The 19,905-nt window shown below is 37.2% G+C and overlaps 6 protein-coding genes and 1 pseudogene across 11 annotated transcripts; 4 read left to right on the top strand and 3 right to left on the bottom strand.

The window, feature by feature from the left end:
* Positions 1-1,789: 1,789 nt before the first annotated feature.
* On the bottom strand, positions 1,790-4,157 carry LOC121751934. The gene is made up of 2 exons (XM_042146760.1): positions 3,959-4,157; positions 1,790-2,327 (listed from the first exon to the last, which is right to left on the bottom strand). The coding sequence occupies exons 1-2, from the start codon at positions 4,124-4,126 to the stop codon at positions 1,794-1,796; spliced, it is 702 nt and encodes a 233-aa protein (XP_042002694.1). The 5' UTR covers positions 4,127-4,157; the 3' UTR covers positions 1,790-1,793.
* Positions 4,158-5,505: 1,348 nt separating this feature from the next.
* LOC121751933 (glycosyltransferase family protein 64 C3-like) lies at positions 5,506-7,299 on the top strand. 2 transcript variants are annotated; one of them, XR_006040215.1, is made up of 3 exons: positions 5,506-6,572; positions 7,076-7,173; positions 7,260-7,299. XR_006040215.1 is itself a non-coding variant. In XM_042146759.1 (2 exons), the coding sequence occupies exon 1, from the start codon at positions 5,601-5,603 to the stop codon at positions 6,552-6,554; it is 954 nt and encodes a 317-aa protein (XP_042002693.1). In that variant the 5' UTR covers positions 5,506-5,600; the 3' UTR covers positions 6,555-6,572; positions 7,076-7,212. The 2 variants fall into 2 exon arrangements, 1 of the variants encoding a protein (XP_042002693.1); XM_042146759.1 differs by lacking the exon at positions 7,260-7,299 and having other exon boundaries at positions 7,076-7,212.
* LOC121751932 lies at positions 6,601-10,144 on the top strand (annotated as a pseudogene).
* Positions 10,145-13,051: 2,907 nt separating this feature from the next.
* Positions 13,052-14,886, top strand: LOC121751589 (gamma-glutamylcyclotransferase 2-1-like). The gene is made up of 8 exons (XM_042146361.1): positions 13,052-13,242; positions 13,338-13,483; positions 13,623-13,699; positions 13,814-13,870; positions 13,962-14,018; positions 14,112-14,155; positions 14,257-14,408; positions 14,492-14,886. Exons 2-8 carry the CDS (start codon positions 13,375-13,377, stop codon positions 14,686-14,688), a joined length of 693 nt encoding a protein of 230 aa, XP_042002295.1. The 5' UTR covers positions 13,052-13,242; positions 13,338-13,374; the 3' UTR covers positions 14,689-14,886.
* Positions 14,887-15,035: 149 nt separating this feature from the next.
* On the bottom strand, positions 15,036-16,927 carry LOC121751587 (putative RNA methyltransferase At5g10620). 2 transcript variants are annotated; one of them, XM_042146355.1, is made up of 5 exons: positions 16,509-16,927; positions 16,285-16,351; positions 16,027-16,104; positions 15,576-15,721; positions 15,036-15,493 (listed from the first exon to the last, which is right to left on the bottom strand). In XM_042146355.1, the coding sequence occupies exons 1-5, from the start codon at positions 16,742-16,744 to the stop codon at positions 15,454-15,456; spliced, it is 567 nt and encodes a 188-aa protein (XP_042002289.1). In that variant the 5' UTR covers positions 16,745-16,927; the 3' UTR covers positions 15,036-15,453. The 2 variants fall into 2 exon arrangements, with proteins under 2 accessions (XP_042002289.1, XP_042002290.1); XM_042146356.1 differs by having other exon boundaries at positions 16,442-16,651.
* A 130-nt stretch (positions 16,928-17,057) lies between these two features.
* On the top strand, positions 17,058-18,448 carry LOC121751588 (protein FAM32A-like). 4 transcript variants are annotated; one of them, XM_042146358.1, is made up of 3 exons: positions 17,058-17,148; positions 17,765-17,926; positions 18,077-18,448. In XM_042146358.1, exons 2-3 carry the CDS (start codon positions 17,779-17,781, stop codon positions 18,436-18,438), a joined length of 510 nt encoding a protein of 169 aa, XP_042002292.1. In that variant the 5' UTR covers positions 17,058-17,148; positions 17,765-17,778; the 3' UTR covers positions 18,439-18,448. The 4 variants fall into 4 exon arrangements, with proteins under 4 accessions (XP_042002292.1, XP_042002294.1, XP_042002291.1 ...); XM_042146360.1 differs by having other exon boundaries at positions 17,071-17,148; positions 17,770-17,926; XM_042146357.1 differs by having other exon boundaries at positions 17,071-17,148; positions 17,343-17,926.
* On the bottom strand, positions 18,366-19,897 carry LOC121751586 (probable plastid-lipid-associated protein 8, chloroplastic). Its single transcript, XM_042146353.1, has 4 exons — positions 19,689-19,897; positions 18,990-19,113; positions 18,715-18,894; positions 18,366-18,646 (listed from the first exon to the last, which is right to left on the bottom strand). Exons 1-4 carry the CDS (start codon positions 19,884-19,886, stop codon positions 18,456-18,458), a joined length of 693 nt encoding a protein of 230 aa, XP_042002287.1. The 5' UTR covers positions 19,887-19,897; the 3' UTR covers positions 18,366-18,455.
* Positions 19,898-19,905: the final 8 nt, after the last annotated feature.

Here is a 19,905-nt window from a genome sequence, read left to right as displayed (position 1 = left end):
TTGATATACCAAATTGCAGCAATTTATCAAAAATAATTTGTCATCGTGAATTATCACACCAAAATATATACTCCATCCCATCCGTCAAATAAAAATATGACCATATGATATGATACAAATTAAAATAAAATTGGCAAAGTAAGATAAATGAGGAGAATGTTAGTTAAAGTAATGTTGGTAGATAGTGATACCTACATTATTATTAATAGTTTGATGTTAGTATAAGTAGTAAATAACTTGATGTATATGAGTAATAAATTGAGATAACTTTTCATATTGGAAGTGCCTATATTTTTTGGGACAAATGACATATGGAAAGTACACATATTTTTATATGACGGATGGGATGAAGTATTAGTAAATACCAAAGGAAGTGAGAATTTGGCTCTTCTTACCACTATTTATATTTATTTATTTAGTTTAAAAAGTAGAGAGCTGGTGTTAAACGAAGACAAAATAAAAATTATAGCAATGTTTTACTATATATTCTGAAACAAGTCACTTTTTCAAAGGAAAAAGAATAATAATCTCCAAATTAAATAGTGAAATAGGAAGCTTCTTGGGTAAATTTTGAAGGCCTTCTGACCCAATAATTGCCCTTCTCTTTTCAACATTTTTTCTAATAATTTAAATAGTTGTTCTGCTATATAGCTTTGATTTTTCCTTTTTATTTAAAAACCCTGTCCTAAATAATGTTGTTTAAATTTCGATGATGGCATATTTTGAGCCTGTGATTGATATATTTTGCACAAATTCTTACTCCTATTTTAAAGATACAATATTCATATTCTTGGGTTTCATTTATTATTATTCATATTGGATCCACATCAGTTTCCAGTATTAATTCCAAGAACACTACCACTATTTTTTTGGTGGAATTATATACTTGTGGTGACAGTGAGGGCTTGATTTTGTTTCGTTCTTATTTTAATTATTGGATGAAGTGCACATCTTCTGTCATACATATACTTTTAAATATTCCGATACTATATTTTATCTTCATACATAGGAAACCGTAGCAACAGAAAAAACAGAAAGTATTGAGGTAATTACTATATATGGGGGCATTCTTAAAAAACAACTGTATATAATGTCCATTCAGCCTGAATTTACATTGTTCATTTTGTATGCGTAGCTCAAGTAAAATTAATATTACTAGTAGTACTATATTGTATCGTAATACTTATATGCTTTTAAATACAGTATTTGGGTTGAGTTGCGTGTTAGTAGTAAATTTAGTAGCAAGATGCACGTGATTTTTTAGTCAAATTCGATAAATGCATGTGCATAATTTTAGTTTTTTTTTGTCAAATTCGAAAATTTACAATGGACAATCATGAAGATATTTCTTGTAACCACAATGAAAAATGATTAAAATACCTAAAGTGAACATAGAAAAAATTATACAACAAAAATAGTACTCCCTCCGCTCCATAGTAATAGAAGCGTTTCTTTTTCACACGAATATTAAGAAAAATTGTGTTAGGTGAGTTAAGTAAATGGAGAATAAAGTGGAAAATGAAAAAGGTAGAGAGATGAAGAGAGTAAAGTAGGTGTGGAGAAATGTGTTGACTTTTACTAAAAAGGGAAATGACTCTATTATTATGGAATGTACTAAAATGACAAAATGACTCTATTACTGTGGAACGGAGGGAGTAATGCTTATACGATTTAAATTATTTTTGTTGTCTCATATGGAGTACTACTTTACTAAAATTCGTTTGTAAATTGAACCAACTGTTAGTCCTTAACACAAGAAACCACTTGATTAACATAGGCAATCAATCAATTAATCACGCAGATACACATTGATGGGCACTACTCTTCCCCTTCTCCGGCGTGAGCACGAAGTCAAGATTATACAGCATCGCCACCATGGTAACGGAGCAGAGAAACACAAGCACGGGCCCAAAGATCCACAGCATCAACGGCAGCGCGGCGTAGAAGACGCGGTTCCCGAAGGTGTTGAGCCATAATCCTTGATCGAGCAGCCCGGCCACGTAGGGCGGGGTGATGATGCAGCTGTCGTCTTCGTCGGCGGGGCAGTTGATGAGGAAACTGACTTGGTTGATGAAGCAGATGGAGAGGGAGTGGCAGACGAAGGAGGGGAGGAAGATGAGGAGGAGCGACACGTACTTGAGCGCCACCATGAACTCGCCGTGGGCGCCGTAAACGGTGTCGTTCAAAGGCTTCTTGATGCTGTACGTGCTGCTGATCATCGCCGCCAGCCCCGAGGACATCAGGATCGACGTCGTCGCCATCAGCGTCGATCCCATGATCGTGTTCCGCAGCGTCTGGACAGCTAGGATGTTCTTCTTCTCGTTGTCCTGCGCCACATCAAACCCTTAATTATACTCCCTCCGTCTCAGAAAGATTGTCTCAGTTCATTTTTTGCACCCGTTTTGCAAAAATAATAATAAATAGGTAAAGTTGAAAGAGAGTATAATAAGAGAAAGAAAAATGTAGGTAATACTATTCTCTACATTATTCTCTCTTTTACTTTACTCCATCTCTACTTTAATTATTTATTATTATTTTTACAAAACGAGTGTGAAAAAGGAAATGAGACAATCTTTCTGGGACGGAGGGAGTACTAACATTTTTACATTTATTATTAAAAATTTGAAATTTCTAAAAATGATAGTACTATATATTTCATAGGTTATGTTATGTGAATATTAATCTAAAAATGCATATGGAATGTTAACAATCAATTGTAAATTCCCAATGTTGGGTATTGTGAATCTTGAGAAAAAGTTAAAATAATCCGTTTAAGATTGTGGCACCAAAAAGGTTGGATGTCATGTCATTGTTAAATCATAAATCTGTAAATTTATTCGACATGCATCAATACCTGAAATTAGGATATACGTGTTGGGGTACAAACCCATCCCACATCGGATGAGTATGGGAAGTTGGAAGGTGTATATAATTTCGGTCCAACCCCAATTAGTTTGAGGCCTTTTGGGAGTGACCCAAAAACAAATCCGTGCGGGCTTGACCCAAAGCGGACAATATCAAACTAATGTTGCAGTCGACGATCCTAACAAGTGGTATCAGAGCCCAGGTGGCTATGGGTTGTGCCTGGATGAGCCCCGGTTAGGGTCGGGCCCTGAAGGACTCGGGTTAGAGTCGGGCCCAGGATGACCCAGGGGCCAGGGCTGGAACGACCCATGTTCGTGTCGACTGCGTTCCCGATGTGGTCTCGGTTTGAGGGGAGGTTTGTTGGGTTACAAACCCATCCCACATCGGATGAGGGAGGGAAGTTGGAAGGTGTATATAATTCCTGTCCAACCCCAATTAGTTTGAGGCCTTTTGGGAGTGACCCAAAAACAAATCCGTGCGGGCCTGACCCAAAGCGGACAATATCAAACTAATGTTGCAGTCGACGATCCTAACAATACGGAGTAATATGCTGTGATTTTATTTATTTTTATAGTTATTGATTAAATAATACAATTAGATTTTATAATAATTCTGAAATTAGGATATACACTTAAATTTTAATTATTTTTTTATTGGCTAATAAATTTATTTTGTTAAAGTAATATTGGGACATAATATAATGGATGGATGAATAAATATCTGTAAACTACTGTGAAACAAAACAAGAAAAAAATCGTGTTTATAGACGCAGGACGCACTAGAGTTTGTCTCGTATTTATAATCCCATAATGTAAAAGGAAAGAAAGTAGAGTAGTTCCGACGAAATTTTAAATTTGCAAAAATTATCAGAAATTGAATTTACATTTCGTATATAGACTATTATTAATGGCGTAACTGAATATGTTTGACACTACGAAACTTGCACGCAAGCAACACTATAAAGTGGGAGGCGTTGTGAAAAAAAAAGATTGAAAAATATCACATTTTCCAAACATTTTTTAAAAATATAGTACCAGTATACTTGTTTTTCATTTCACAAAACATATAAAAAATAGTATAGGAAACTAGGTACCTTGATGATGGCGGCGACCCATAATTTGCGGGCACGAGCATTGGTGCCAATGATGGTAGACAAGGGTTGGGTTCGGACATTATGCCACAGCCACAGATGATATCCCACGAATATCATAAACGCCAACGGCACCAGTATCACATCCACATAACTTTTTTGCCATTCCATTTCTCTTTTATTTGGGTGTCTCACGCTTTAATATTTCTTGCTCTCCTTGGTTGGAGGATGAGGCATGATGATATATATAGAAGAGGGTTGAGTTTCTATATATATAAATAAAATACTAGTATAATTTACATTATTATATAGGGGTGTGGAGTAAAATGAACTTGGACTGAATGTAATGCAGAATCCGAAAATGAGGTGAAGCACCAAAAACAAAAAAGAAGCACTCCACTTTGTTAATAAACTAAAAACATGGGTCTAAATCATGTGGGAATTCTGTTATAATTTTCTCTGTCTTTTTCTACCACCTTTACACATATACATACATTACGATTATGGTGAAGCCAAGATTTAATTTAACGTTGGAAGCCCATTATTATTCTTTGTTATGAAGTATTTTTAGCATCATCAATCATCGCCATAAGCAATAGGATTATCATACAAATTTGAGATATATAATTACATATAGTGTCTATCATTAAAATTAAATCTTGCTGATATTATATTGATATATTTCAGCGTTTATGGTTAGATTGCAATGATCTAATAGACTAATACGAACAATCTTGAATCAATTTTTTCTTATACATTAGTAAATTACAATATTACAAAAATTTATGAAAATAATAAAAATAAACAAGAGAAAATAAAATTCTACTGATAATTTATACATTTATAGTTAGATTGCCATGATATTGGTTACTTAATTTACGATCTTAAATCAAATTATTATATAAATATATGGTAAATTACAATTTTATCACATAAATTTATAGTAATAAATTTACGAAAAGAATAAAAGTAAATTTGATAAAAATTCGATGCTGCAGTTGAGATGAAATCATGATATATGGAGTATTTGTCAGTTGTTCTGATTCTGGAAATAGTATATTCCAAGAACGAAAATAGAATAAATTCTTAATTCATCCAATTTTTATACTCCATCTTTTTGTGTAAAAAAACAAAGATGGATACGAGCATCATACTCATACCCCAGTTTCATTTGCTTCTCGTCTCCATCTCATTACGCCTTATTTAATTTAATGATATATCTACACATACCTTTCGCTATATTCAGATACTATATGACACTATCGGGAGTGATCAATTGATAACCCACACTCTAGTTGCTAACTACAATTAATTTAAGACCATAGGATTTTAGAAATCCAGTGGTTTAAAATTTGTCATGTGCAATTTTTGTTTTTATTAATTAAATTGAAAAAGATAAAAAATTACCAAATTATAGTTTTGGATGGAAATGTCAATATAGTGTGTTGAAATACGAGAAAATTTCAAATTTTAGATTTTTTTTTATAATCTATTAATAAACAAAAAAAGTTTCATTTTAAGAAGATTTTCAAATTTTTTTTTTTTGTACTCCAGTTACGAGTAATGCATTTTCTTTAAGTCATCATCCTATTCCTTGCTCATAATTTCAAATCAGCTTCAGCAAGTAATCAATCAACAAATCCAAATGAGGATCACAATCATCTGGTTAATCTCACTTCACCTGCCCCTTTTCGTCATTTCATCTCGATTAATCCCCCACCCGCAATGCATCCGACCCGACCCGACCACCCTCCGCTCTGACCAGATGACCGTCGTGATCAACGGCTACTCGGAGCACCGTATCCCGCTACTCCGCTCCATCACCGCCGCCTACTCCGCCTCGCCCTCAGTCGCCGCCGTCATCCTCCTCTGGTGCAACCCCTCCACGCCGACCCGCACACTATCCGACCTCACTCAAAATCTATCCGCCGCCGTGCTCCGCGCGCCCTCCGCCAGCCTCAACCACCGATTCCACCCCTGGGAGGTGATCCAGACCCGAGCCGTCCTGATCTGCGACGACGACATCGAACCCGACCTGAATTCCATCTCCTTCGCCTTCAATGTGTGGAGATCCGACCCGAATCGGGCGGTTGGGTTCTTCGCCCGGTCGCACGCGTACGACGTGGCGACGAGGGCGTGGATCTACGCGATGGAGAGGGAGAAGTACTCGATTGTGCTCACGAAGCTCATGATCGTGAGCGCCGAGTACCTCGGGATCTACTCGTGCGACGCGCGGTACGCGGCGGCGAGGGAGATTGTGGATGAGATGAACAATTGCGAGGATATTCTGATGAATTTCGTGGTGGCGGAGGAGAGTGGGAAGGGGCCGGTGATGGTGGGGGCGAGGGGAGGGGGAATTAGGGATTACGGCGACGCGAGGAACGATGGCGTGGCGGCGGGGATGAGGGAGGTGGGGCTGAGCAGTAGGAGAGTGGAGCACAGGAAGAGGAGAGGGGAGTGCATAACGCGGTTTCATAGGGTTTTGGGGAGAATGCCGTTGAAGTATAGCTATGGGAAAATGGTGGATGATGTTGGGGAACAGGGGCTGTGTGACAAGGGTGGGAAACTGATGCTTTGTGATCATCAAGATTTCAGATGATGATGATGAAATTGAAAGGTATGAAAGCTCCTTAGTTATTTTTAGATTTGTTACAGTTTATTCATATTTCTACACATTGCAAATTCGTTGAGAATTGTGATATTTGAATTGTAAACTTTGGTCTAATGTGGTAGAATGTAGTGACTTAAAATGCAATAAAGCTAATCTTTCTGTGAGTTTTATTTAAATAGTTGTAGGTGGTTTAGAATTATATTAGTTGAAGAAATAAAAGTGGATATAGTTAAAAATTCCCTCCTTATGTTTCTGGTTATAGAATGATAGGCAACAATAACCATGGAAACTCTTCCAACGAAGTCAAATTGATATATACCCGCTAAAGATGGAGCTCCCCTTACATATCTCTATTGGACAAAACTAGGAGAGAGAGTGAGTGAGGAAGAGAGAGAGAGGGTGATGTTCATCTCTAAGATACAAGCCCAGGTTTCAGACCATATTAAAAATATCTGAGAGTGGAAATAATATTGATGTAAAAATGTGGCCTCCGCCGGCAAATTCTGCAGATAAGATGGTTCTGATGACGATAGAGGCAGCCAAATTGACAAGGATAGAGGCAGCCAAATTGCCCTCAAATGGGCTACCGACAATCTCCTTATAAAAGGCCAGACCGTTATTTTGGTCCACGTCAGACTTAACCATGTAACTCTCTCTCTCTACCTTACTTTGAAGAATTTGTGTTTGGCGCAGGGCCTAACCATGCGTCTGAAGCTGGCGACGAAATTGGAGATGATCCACAGTTGAAGGAGCTCTTCCTTCCTCTCCGAGTGCTCTGCACACGAAAAGATGTCAGTTTCCACAAATATATGAAATGAAAGAACAAAATTTGATCAGCTTCTTGATGAATATTCTTGTTTGTTTCTCAGATACAACGCCACGAGGCTGTGCTGGACGAGGCAGATGTCACAAAAGCTCTCATCGACTTTACAAAGCAAAATGCAATCGATATGTTGGTTCTTGGTGCTACAAATAAAGGCACCATCTTCAGGTGCATTTCCCTCGTTTCTTGCAATGCCTAAAGCAAAATCAGAAATCTAAATTTGATTAGGTACTTTACAAACAAGCAGATTTAAGGGGAAGATCTCGTCCACCAGAGCTGCTTCCCGTCCGCCTCCCTCCAGCCAACTCCGTAACCAGATACTGCTTCAAGCCAGCATCAAGTATAACAATACTGTCGAGCAGAATTCTTTACAATCAACCACCAGTGCTAGAAGTAGTCATTTATCTATATCTATGTTACCATCTCGAATCAAGAGCCAAGTTTGATGTGATGTTTTTCTATGCAGGTTCCTTTTCAGTAAACTCACGCACCGGATCTGAGGCATCTCCACGTTCAAGCAGGCTAAGCGACTTCACGTATGATATTATCATTTGTTCAAAAGCCTTGATCTTCTTTCTGTGGTTGCCCTTTCATTAAATGCTGCAAACAGGTCTCCATTCACTTCCCGAAGAGGTCTCAACGGAAGAGCTTATGACATCTCTCCACCGGATACAGATATTTCATTTGTCAGCTCACGGAGAAGTGTGGATGTATTCCCTACTTTCGGTGATAGCTTTGATAGGGGCCCTACACCTCCCCGCCTTTCTGAATTCTCTGATGCGGATCAAGGCTTCGATTCTTGGAACCTCGGACGCAAATCAGTCGACATTTTGTCCCCATTAGATTTCGCTTCACCTGAAAATGATAAAGGCTTTGCTCCACAAAATATGGTGAGGGCCTTGGATTTTAAAACTGTACGTCTTATATATTTAATTACCTGAACAAATGCTGTAATTTCTTTGAGTCGCAGGATGATGTTGAAGCTGAAATGAGAAGGTTAAAGCAGGAGCTCAAGCAAACAAAGGATATGTATAGCACTGCGTGCAAAGAAGCACTCACAGCAAGGGAGAAGGCATGCAAAACACGTTGTTTTTCATCTTGGCTTCCCTTTTTTCTCGTACTGTTTAATAATTTTTGTTCATGTATTATAGGCGAAAGAGCTGCAGCGATGGAAATTGGAAGAACAGAGGAGGTTAGAAGAGGCGCGAATTGCTGAAGAAACAGCTTTGGCTCTTGCAGAGAAAGAAAAGGCCAAGTCTAAGGCAGCACTGGAGCATGCTGAAGCTGCTCAAAGGATAGCGGAGTTGGAAGCTCAGAAAAGAATCACTGTGGAAATGAAGGCCTTGAAAGAGACAGAAGAAAAGGGTAGGGCTATTCAGGCTGACTGCAGGTATAGGAGGTACACAATCGAGGAGATTGAGCTTTCTACTGAGTACTTTTCAGAGTCAAGAAAGATTGGAGAAGGAGGTTATGGGCCGGTTTACAAGTGTCATTTGGACCATACTCCTTGTGCAGTCAAGGTTCTTCACCCTGATGCCACCCCCGGGAGATCACAGTTTAATCAAGAGGTATACCCAAGATATTATTCAATATTTCCCTTAAGATGGTTGCTTATCCTTGTAGTATATTTGTGTTAGGTTGAGATTCTGAGTTGCATACGACACCCGAACATGGTCCTACTTCTAGGCGCCTGCCCGGAGTTTGTCTGCCTAGTTTATGAGTATATGTCCAACGGAAGCTTAGAAGACCGTCTATTCCAGCGTGGGAAGACTCCGCCTTTGTCTTGGCAGCATAGGTTCCGGATTGCTGCTGAGATTGGAATTTGGGACTGGCTTGCTCTTCCTCCATCAAACCAAACCCGAGCCTCTGGTGCACCATGATCTGAAGCCTGCTAACATCCTACTTGACCGCAACTTTGTGAGCAAGATAAGTGATGTCGGCTTGGCCAGGCTCGTCCCTCCATCCGTAGCTGACACTGTCACTCAATACCTGATGACATCCGCAACCGGGACCTTCTGCTACATTGATCCTGAGTATCAGCAAACAGGCATGCTTGGTGTCAAATCTGATAGATTCTCCCTAGGGATAATTTTTCTACAGATCCTCACCGGCAAGCCCGCCATGGCATTGGGCCATCACATTGAAAGAGCTGTCAACCAAGGGACGTTCGTTGAGATGCTCGATCCATCTGTGCCGGATTGGCCTTATGAAGAAGCCTTGTCCCTTGCCAAGATATCACTCAGGTGTGCTGAGCTTAGGAGGAAAGACAGGCCGGATCTTGGAAAAGACGAGCTCCCGGAGCTGAACAAACTCAGAGACCTTGCAGAAGATTCGTATTAGGTGCCACAGAGCTGGCATTCTCCCTGCCATAGTCGAGTTTCCATTTCCAAAGTAAGTCTCCCTGCATCAACTCTGTTGCAGGAGGGTTTTAGTTACCATTCATCTTCAACATCAAGCCTGGGGAGCTGAATCGAGGGTAGTAAAGAGAAGTGTTAATACAAGATCAACACTGCTGTTTTTTATTCAGTGAATGCTTTGATTTTATGTAAAGATTTTAGGTTTCACGAGGCATGATGCGTTCGTGCCTGTCTCGTGAGGTTCTTGTTTCCTTCAGGCTTGATGGAGAGAGAGGATGGACAAGGCCAGTTTTTTCAACATCTAAAGTTTTTGTTTGTATGCTGTCTGTATTCTGCAAAACAAAAATAGCTTTTACTATGTTAGAGAATGAGAGAACTCATTTTTATGGTTCTGTGCATATTGTGCTTATTGGTTTGTTTCATTTTTCATTCAAGTGTAGTTTCTACAGCAAATGAAGAGCAAGAAAAGGCATGTAGTTAAATAGTTCACACCTTTCTAAACTTTAAAGGTGAGTTATTACTTCTTAGCTTTTGCATCTCATTTTCATTTTTCTTATTTGTTTTACTAACTGTAGTGAGTTTATTATTTTCCACAAAGTTTCTACTTTCTAGTAGTAACGTTACATTGCAAGCCTTCTATTATAGTTATTGGCAAGCTCTAAAAAATTTACGTGATTAAAATATCCTTGGTAAACTTAAGTGGCACAAGTAATTTTATAAACAATATTCAATTTGTTGTTAGGTAATTTTATATAATTTGTTTTGCAGGTTTTTTTATAGCGTGTACAAGTTACGTTTACTTTCAATATACTACTATTAATTGGAATACTAGCATATGTTGTATTCAAATAAAATAAAGTACAGAATTACAAACTGTCGATGTACAATTATTCAAAGTCAAAACGTGAAAAAGTTTATTAAAAGCTGTAACGCGCATAATTAAACTCCAAAGTTCGTAAATGACTTAATGAGTCAACTTTGGCATACAGTAATAAAATAATATTTATAATATCACTACAACTCTTCTGGTACAGCAAGAATCACGATTATAGAAATAAGAAATTCAATGTCAATCTTGACTTTGGTCAAAAAACGTGTACAACTATTATTTGTGTAAATTGGAAACGCTTTTAGAATCATACAATTAATAAAATTAATTTACCCATGTATAGAATGTAAAAAGATTTGTAACCGTACAATTATAGGTAAAATAAGTGAGTATAACTTTCGTATTCTCTATGAATTATTGATTCAGTTTGCGTACTATGTTCATTCTTTTATATAGAGTGTTTCCTGCATATAAGACTATAAGATAAGATTGTATTCCTTATTTTACATTATTTAATTAACACTAATCTAGGAAAACTAATTTTTGCCTTTGTATCTTATTTTCCTATAACACTCCAACTCTATAGGGCAATGAGATCACCGGTAAAATGATACTACTATGATAAATACATATATGTTATATACAACTAATTATCAAGTTTGAAAAAAGTATAACTATATGGAAAATGTCATAATTACACTAACAATTATTTAATGGTACACTTATTTGAGAACAATTTTTTTTTACATAAAATACTTATTTAGAAAACGAAATGAGTATAAATGAATCTAAAACTGCGCGCATTAATTAGCATACTCCCTATATAAACAATATTGTATATTAGTATAATAATTTATGAAAAAAGATTACCACAAAACCCTTTAAAAAATGATTTTCTATATTCTAGTTACACTGTCCTATTTTTTCATAACAATACGTCATATATTGATTTATGTTGAGATAAATCAATTAACAACCGATTCCTAGAATCACGGAATCAAATTAATTAATGTTAAATTGAAATTCATTTATCCTAATCTAGTTGTTTTTATGCAAATTATGTTTATTGTTCTTATAATTCATGCAAATTATGTTTTATTTCATGCAAATATTCTTATAATATTTCATGCAAATTATGTCGATTATCCTTAAAATATTTCATGCAAATGATTCTTAAAATATTTCATGTAAATCTATGCAAATTATGTTTATTATTCTTATAATTCATGCAAATTATGTTTTATTTCATGCAAATATTCTTATAATATTTCATGCAAATTATGTCGATTATCCTCAAAATATTTCATGCAAATTATTCTTAAAATATTTCATGTAAATCTAAAACTACCCATTAATTATAGTAGAGACACTGCGTCTCAAAATGACTACCATAAAATTAAATGCACATGCCGCATCTTAGTACACAATAAAAGTAGTTGAAATATTCACATACTATAAGTCTAAAAATGTGGAGTATAATTTGTTTCATTCATCAATTTAACTCTACATCTATCTCATTAATCTATATTGTGATTCTCGTGTGCCACAATTTAGTTTTTTCACAGATACTGTCACTGCTGTACATAATTCAGTTTAACATTTAGTCAACAAAATCAAGATATATGAAATGAGGACATAATAAATTTGATCTCATGAAAAATAAAACAGTAACTGCGCACATAAATACAGTTAAAAGTTAATACAGTTTCTTTTTTACCGTAAAAGCGTCCAAGTTCCATGCATGTGGGTAATTAAATTTATTCAAGACAAGATCTCACTTTGTGTAAGAAACGTCCAGATTCAATGAACCTACACATGTCTCCCACTTGAAACGTCAACGCCAAATATAATATAAATAAATGTAACATAAAATGGTTTTAACTTTGATAAAAATTTAATAAACTAAATAGACTACATAATTTGTCAAAATTGCTTTATTATTATCAAAATTAGCATGGGCGTAGGAGAATTTTCAAAGTAATTAATCGAAATTAGTATCTCTTCCTTATTTAATTATGTACGTTAAAATTCAATTTAAATGGACAAATCCCTTGATTTTCGGAAATCACGAAAATTGGAATCATCACTAAATGTAAAAACTTTGCTATGTTTGGAAAAATATCGTAAATAAGACTTTGAGCTTATCATGTCATCTTTTATTGTATTATTTTTTTCAGCCATGTCACGACGATTTAATATCCAAATTCAGTTATGTTCGTTTCATTCCACTTATAAGCAGTTACACTCCATTAAAAAAATAGTATTTTTTCATTTTTAAAAGATGAGAAAATCATTTAATTACTGATAAAATAAAGAAATAAAATGAATAGGATAAAATGAAATAAATCCAAGGTTGTAGAATTGTATGTATGCATGTATCAATCATGCCATCCACATACATCCAAGCATTCTATTTTCACATCACACTTGCACAAACGCGGTTTTATGAGTGCTATAAATAGCTCGCACATCGCCCCCTTTATTTCACCATTGTCTCCCACCTAAAATCCACCAAGCAATCTCTGTAATCTAAGAGACAGAGAGAGAGAGAAATCCACAGAATAATTCCTAAATTTTCCAACACAGCAGCTTCTCTCTCTGCTCTACCAAGGTTTTACTCGCGGTTTTTCTCCAAATCCCGCCGCTGCTGCTCTCAATTCCTGCCTTGTGCGTTCCTTTTCCTCGCATTTTCCCTCTTAGCTTCTAGGTTTTGGAATGATGATCGTGGATTTCAATTAATGGTTGATTTCTTCGCTGCGCAGGTTTTTTCTGTCTCTCCGAGCTTAACGCGATTCAAAGATGGTTTTCTGGGTCTTCGGATACGGTTCGTTGGTGTGGAACCCTGGCTTCGAAGTCGATGAGAAAGTGATAGGGTTTGTTAAGGACTACCGACGTGTTTTCGATTTAGGTGATGCATTTTCCCCTGATTGTGATTATTCATTTCGAAATCGCTTCGAAGTTGACTGATTTTAACCTAAATCAGCGGGATTCATTTCTATGATCTGTATTTGTCTGTGAACTCATATGCCTAATTTGATGCATTTCAGCTTGCATTGATCATAGAGGTACCCCCGAGCACCCTGCTAGAACTTGCACATTGGAAGAAACTGAAGGTGCAATCTGCGTAAGTCGAGAAATTTTTTAATTTATTCCCTAATTTGTTTCCCCTTTCCAATTTTCGCGCGTTTTTTTGTGTGAAAGTAGTAGGAGTAATATTCAGTTTTGATTCTTTCTACAGTGGGGTGCAGCATATTGCGTTCGTGGTGGGCCGGAGAAGGAAAAGGCGGCGATGGCGGTATTACTTCATTTCAATGATTATACTATGTTTGATTTACATTTTACAGTATGTTGATTACTCACAGTAATTAATCGAAATGTTGTATCAGTATCTCGAGCGAAGAGAATGCGAGTATGACCGGAAAACTTTGGTTGATTTCTACAAAGTAAACAATCTTTTACAATTCAATCTCTTTTTTTGTTTGTAAAGTCCCAAAATAGAAATTCATTAATTGATCTCTGGTTTTCTTTAACTGCAGGAGGGTGATGATTCTGAACAACCCTTTGTAACTGGTGTGATAGCGTGAGTACTTCTTTGGCAATTCATTGCAATTAATTAGCATCTGAATCTTACATTCTTAGTGGCCTTTTTGCTGAATTGTGTTTTCCTTTCTGAATTTGCAGATTCACATCGACCCCTGACAAAATATCGAACAAGTACTATTTAGGGCCAGCCCCTTTGGAGGAGATGGCCAGGCAAATTGCTACGGCCTTTGGCCCCTTTGGCAACAACAGGGACTACCTTTTCTTGCTGGAGAAGGCCATGTTTAATATTGGTAAAAATCATACAACTTGATATTGAACAAGACAAAGATATGTTAGTATAGTTGTTGTTGATTGGGTGAATGTATTGGAACAGGTCATGAAGATGACTACGTTATTGAGTTAGCAAACGAGGTGAGGAAGGTGCTTATGGAACTTGGCGGTGTGCCAAAGGAAAACAAGTTGTCGAGTTTGTTGCCAGTGAAAATGAAGACGTCGCATGGTGCAGTCGCCTTGGATTCGCCACTGAAAAAAGTGAATGCTTTGGCTGGAGCAATCACCATGGATTCATAGATAGAAGAAGATGAGAACATTTCTCTGACAAAGGCAGGAGTAGCATTTCTAGGCTATTGTAGTTCTTTTATATTCTTAGTTTCAGAGTTTTAATACAGAAGAAATAAAGCATCGGCCAATCTATCTTTTGGCTGCATGTTGCTTACCATATTGTTTTTCTTTTAGAGTTAATAAAATAATTTCAAAATTTCCACCACATATATTTAATCTAACAACCACAAGCCATATTTGATTTATTTGCATTGAACACACACAGACACATAAAAACTGAACTAACATGAACACGCACAAAAATTCTTCAAACATAAAACAGAGAAGAAACATAAAAGCCGTTATTTAAGCCCATATTACAACTCAAAAGAAAATGTACTCCATATATCAAAAATTAAAACCAAATTCGATAAATGTACAATAAAATTGCAGAGGTTCTAACACAAATAAACCATAGAATATCACCTTAATGATGTCAAGGTTCTCGTCTCTATATCCTTCAGCTGTAGGATTAGGGACAGACCATATCACACAGATCTCCCCTGCTTTACATCAGCTAACCTTGCAACGAAAATAAGCTCGAACCTCCATTCCGTAACTGCAACCATCTAGTAACTGCAGCAGAGCCATCCAACATTCACGAGAAGCACTACTATCAGAAGCTGCGAGACTTTATAGTGTAAATTCTATTATCTTCAATGGTTTAAAAGACCAATTTAACAACAGTATGATTTCGAAATCCAAATGCTTGACAGAGCAAAGAAGAACTAGTATCTAATGATGGTACTTCTGGCCTTTGAGAATAGTCCAAGCCCTGTAAATCATAACATAACTCATAAAGAGTCGAAACCATCTAAAGGTGGGGAATTGTGGAGTTAAATTGTTATGTTTATCACCTGTAGAGCTGCTCAGCCAATACAACCAGTGCAATTTCATGATTTAAGACCAAAGATGACAACCGGATTGATACATCAGCTCTCTCTCTCAGTTGCCTTCCATGCCCGTACGGCCCACCAATGCAAAACAGTATGCTTGAAGCTCCCTATTGCAAGCAAGAACTCAGTATATATATCCTAGCTAGTAGATATACATACTAGATTTCATACAAGATGAGTAAAGCCTATCTACCAGTTTCCTTTCCCCTACGTCTATTTTGTCTGCGTGTTAACATGCACAGAGTTACCTTCACCCTTAGAATGTGAGTACATCTAGACATCTAGTGGTTGCTGAAAAATGACCATGGAAATTCATATATTGGACCATTCAAATCATACAAAGGACTCAGGTTTTCTCTCCCTCGTTTTGACAAAAAAGACAGAAATATGTGAAATTTAAGTGTAGTCATACTGTATTTCCAGCATCTGCAATTAGAGACGCCATTTGCTCTGAACTCACATCACGCCCACGCTCATCCAACATCACAACCTACATCCACATGATGAGAAACAAATAAGACGAGAACTGCGAAATACTACTAACAAGAATGATACATTAAAAGAACAGACAATATTGAAACTATCCTGCAGTCGGGACAAGATATTTGATAGATTGCAAGAAGAAAGCTATCGAAGTGCAACCAGAAATAGGTTCACCACAGAGGTCTACCCATTCATTGGATTTGATGAGTCCCATCACAGCCATATCCTCATGTTCAATCTGAACCGTTGAGTCACTGTGAAAGGGAAATAATACAATTGTAAGAATCACAGTACATACTCTTTCAAGATATGTACTTTAAGAGATAAACATTATGAAATCATACTGCATTTTGTTCCAACATGGAATACAAGTCATTAAATCTTGATAACTTGTAATTAGTATTTACAAACATGAATCTTTGAGGGCGGTGGATGGGGAGGGAGAGATTGGGGGCGGAGGCTATGAGAGAAATTAGGGTACAAGTAGCTTTGAGGTGAATGCTGCCGGAAACTACGGGATCAAGCGCGGCGTCTTTTACCCACTTGAGCTTCACGTTGACGAGATTGTGCGCCTGAATCTGGGTGAATGGGCGGAAGTAGGCGGCGGCGGAAGCAGGATTGATGAAATCCCAACTTCGATTGAACATTTGCTTGAGCTTCTTAGTATACTCATAACAACGAGCTGAATCCGATCTCTTATTCCGTCAGAATTTGAATCGGTAGCGCTCTTTTCAAAGAAATTTCACAAACTCAACATAAAATTTTGAAATTGTGAAGTTGATTCCATTCTCCATAAGTCAGCCAATTTTTGAAATTTCGATGCCTACAAAAGGAACATACCAGATTCTTCTATTTCAACCAAAAGAAAAGAGCGAAAAAAGAAAGTAGAATGAAATGACGAAAAACTCCTCGGCTTGTACTATATAGATATCGCGTTCGCATTCACAATTACGTCAATTTTATAAGAGTGTGGAGAAGGGGAGAAGCTTCGCGAGACGCCTGGATCTTTTCCTCATAGATTTTGTGAATTACTGTCTGTTCAAAAATTCAGGTACGCCATCAATTTCTTATTGTGGCATTAGGATTTTGGCGGATTTGTATTTCTGAATACTTGATAGTTGTTGATAAGTTTTTTGTGATTTTGTGATTTTGTTTCGAAAATCTGAATGCGAAAGAAATATACGCCGTTAGTGTGTTTGCTCTGTTGTATATTAGCAGATAATGAATCGTTTTGTATGTTGACAGATTGAAGAAATTGTTGAATGAAAGATATGGATAATGTGATGTGCTGAGAAGAGAGATGCTGTGCTATCTCAAAGTTTAAACTTGAATGATTAATTAAGTGAATACTAGTAGTACTTTATTAATTCTGCAGAGCATATTATGGAATTCAATAGCACTTGTTTATATCTTCAGTCAGTCAGAGTAGAGATTGCAGACTTTGAAAAAAAGTCTTTTATTACTTGAGTTACATATACATATCTATACATGTGTGTGTGTGTGTGTAAACCAGTCATGCCACTGCAACAAGTATACATTAACCAGCATATCAGCTAAATATGATAGTGAAATTACAGCTAAAATCAAGTTGTCCTATGATTTTGTACTGAAATCAAAATTCATAATTTTGAGCTAAGAAAACCTGCAATGCTGTCAAACTTGTCAAGATTAGGAGAGAGAGATGTCAGCTTATGAAAATGTTGTTGCTGGCAAGCTGAGGCTGAAGGGAAAAGCTTTGGATGTGAGGAACGCAGGTATAAAAAAGAAACGGAAGCACAAAGAGCGAAATATCCTCTCAGAGCATGCTGCTGGGCAAGACCGGTTGACAGGTTTGCCACTATATTCTTCACCTCTGAATTAGATAGTTTAACTTGTTATGTTTCTGTCTGGTCCTTTTCTTGTTTCATTAGTTCTCTAAATGGAATCAACTAGCAGAAGCTGAATGTGGCTGAGAGGTGTTTGTATAATTTGTGGTGCAGATGAAAACAGCGCGTTGGTATCATTGGATAACACATATTGGGATGGAAATGGGGGAGAGGACGAGCGCTTGACTCCAGCAGATAGACGCTACATGGAACAGCGAAAAAAGATCGAGATGAAGAGACTTGTGAAGGCTGCTAAGAAGTCTCACCGTGATCGCATTGAGGAATTTAATCAGTATTTGGCTAATCTGAGTGAGCACTATGACATCCCTAAAGTGGGCCTGGCTAACAACTATGCTTCAATTCTGTACTTCAAAACTAAGTTGATGTATTTTTCACAATCTCCTCAATCTTATAATGAAGGTTGTATTATTCACATTTCAATGGTCTGTCATTCTCAATACAAATCAATGAGATGATTACAAGAAACATAGTCTCATGTCAGTCTCTTGAAGACAAATAGAGAGCCTCTGGAGCCTTTCCCTAATCTGATCTTGTCGTCTACATATGTGATTTGAAGCTTCACTTCACTCTCGCCGCCATATCTGAACTCTGCTCCACCAACCTTGAGCTCAGGTGCCTCGAACACTACTTGTATCCATTTGTCATCCAATGCCGTCAGTTTCCCTGTCATTCCACACCCGATTTAGATAAAATGCTCAAAACAGTTGCAGATGAGGGAGAAGGGAAATTACCCTTTAACGATACTTCTCCATCAATGAAGCCCAAGAGAGAGAAAGATACTCGATTCCTTACAATGTCAGGGGCCTCGACCACCTGAATCATCTCCTTGGTCTTGAACACGAGCCGGCCTAATGAACTCCGGTATCCACCACCAGGGGATGTAGGATTTGAACAATACACAACGTCCCACTCTGATGCAAAGATTTAAAAAAATAACTTTTGGAATCATACAATACAACATATAAAGATTCTATCTTAAGTCATAGTCATTAGCAGTAGTCTTCACCTCCAAATATGAGGGGACACTTGACCGGCTCACTGATGCAAAATTTCTCCAGTTCATCAGCTACTTCGGCGACCTTTTGGTGCTCATTGCCTACTAGCAGAACTCCTCTATCTGTTTGCACTACCTAGTCAGCAAGTGATGAACTCGGTTTCACTTCCGTTGAAAACAAACACAAATATATCTATCTTCATAGACATACATGTGGTAGATATACTGTTTCATGGCTAAGAATCAAGTCTCCTCAGTAAAAATGCATAACATTCGTGGAATATACCAAGATTGAGAGAAAATGTAAAGAAGATGTAAACAGCCAAACCACTACTCGAAAGGGAAATACCAAAGAATGAATAGTTTCCAACGAAAACCTAGGAAACGTTGAGGACATTTAGGTGATGAACACTTGCTGCTTAAGCTTTAGCATGTGGAAAAAAGCATACAAAAAATAGAAATCATTGAGCAATGAACTTTTAAATCTAATCATATACTACTACTTAATTGTTCAGATAAAGGAAGTTAGATCTAAACAAGAGCTACTGTGATTCTGTGATGCAAGCAGCATTAAAGCAAAACCCCTCAATTGACTAAAGAGAACTTGAAATCCCTATAGCCTAACTGAGTGATGTTCATGTCCTCAATCAAATCGCAAACACACAAAAAAAAATCGAAACACAGAGATCCATTTGATTAAAGAAAAGCTACCTTGGAAAGAATGTTCTCTACCAAATCATCGGGCTTAGACAGCGCCGGAGCCGCAGGGGACAACGAAGCACAGACGCCAGCAGAGGATTGAGCTCGGCGTGGAAGAGAAATGGACTGCGGAAAATTCCTCAACGAGGAAAATGGAAGAGGGAATTTGGCGACAGCATTTGCAGCAGAAGAAGTGGTGATGGAAGCCATACACTATTTCAAAGCCGTA

Source organism: Salvia splendens, chromosome 10 (genome assembly GCF_004379255.2).
Source record: "Salvia splendens isolate huo1 chromosome 10, SspV2, whole genome shotgun sequence".
Classification (NCBI taxonomy): Eukaryota; Viridiplantae; Streptophyta; class Magnoliopsida; order Lamiales; family Lamiaceae; genus Salvia; species Salvia splendens.
The sequence above is the reverse complement of the archived record's forward strand: the minus strand, read 5'-3'. Positions and strand labels throughout refer to the sequence as shown.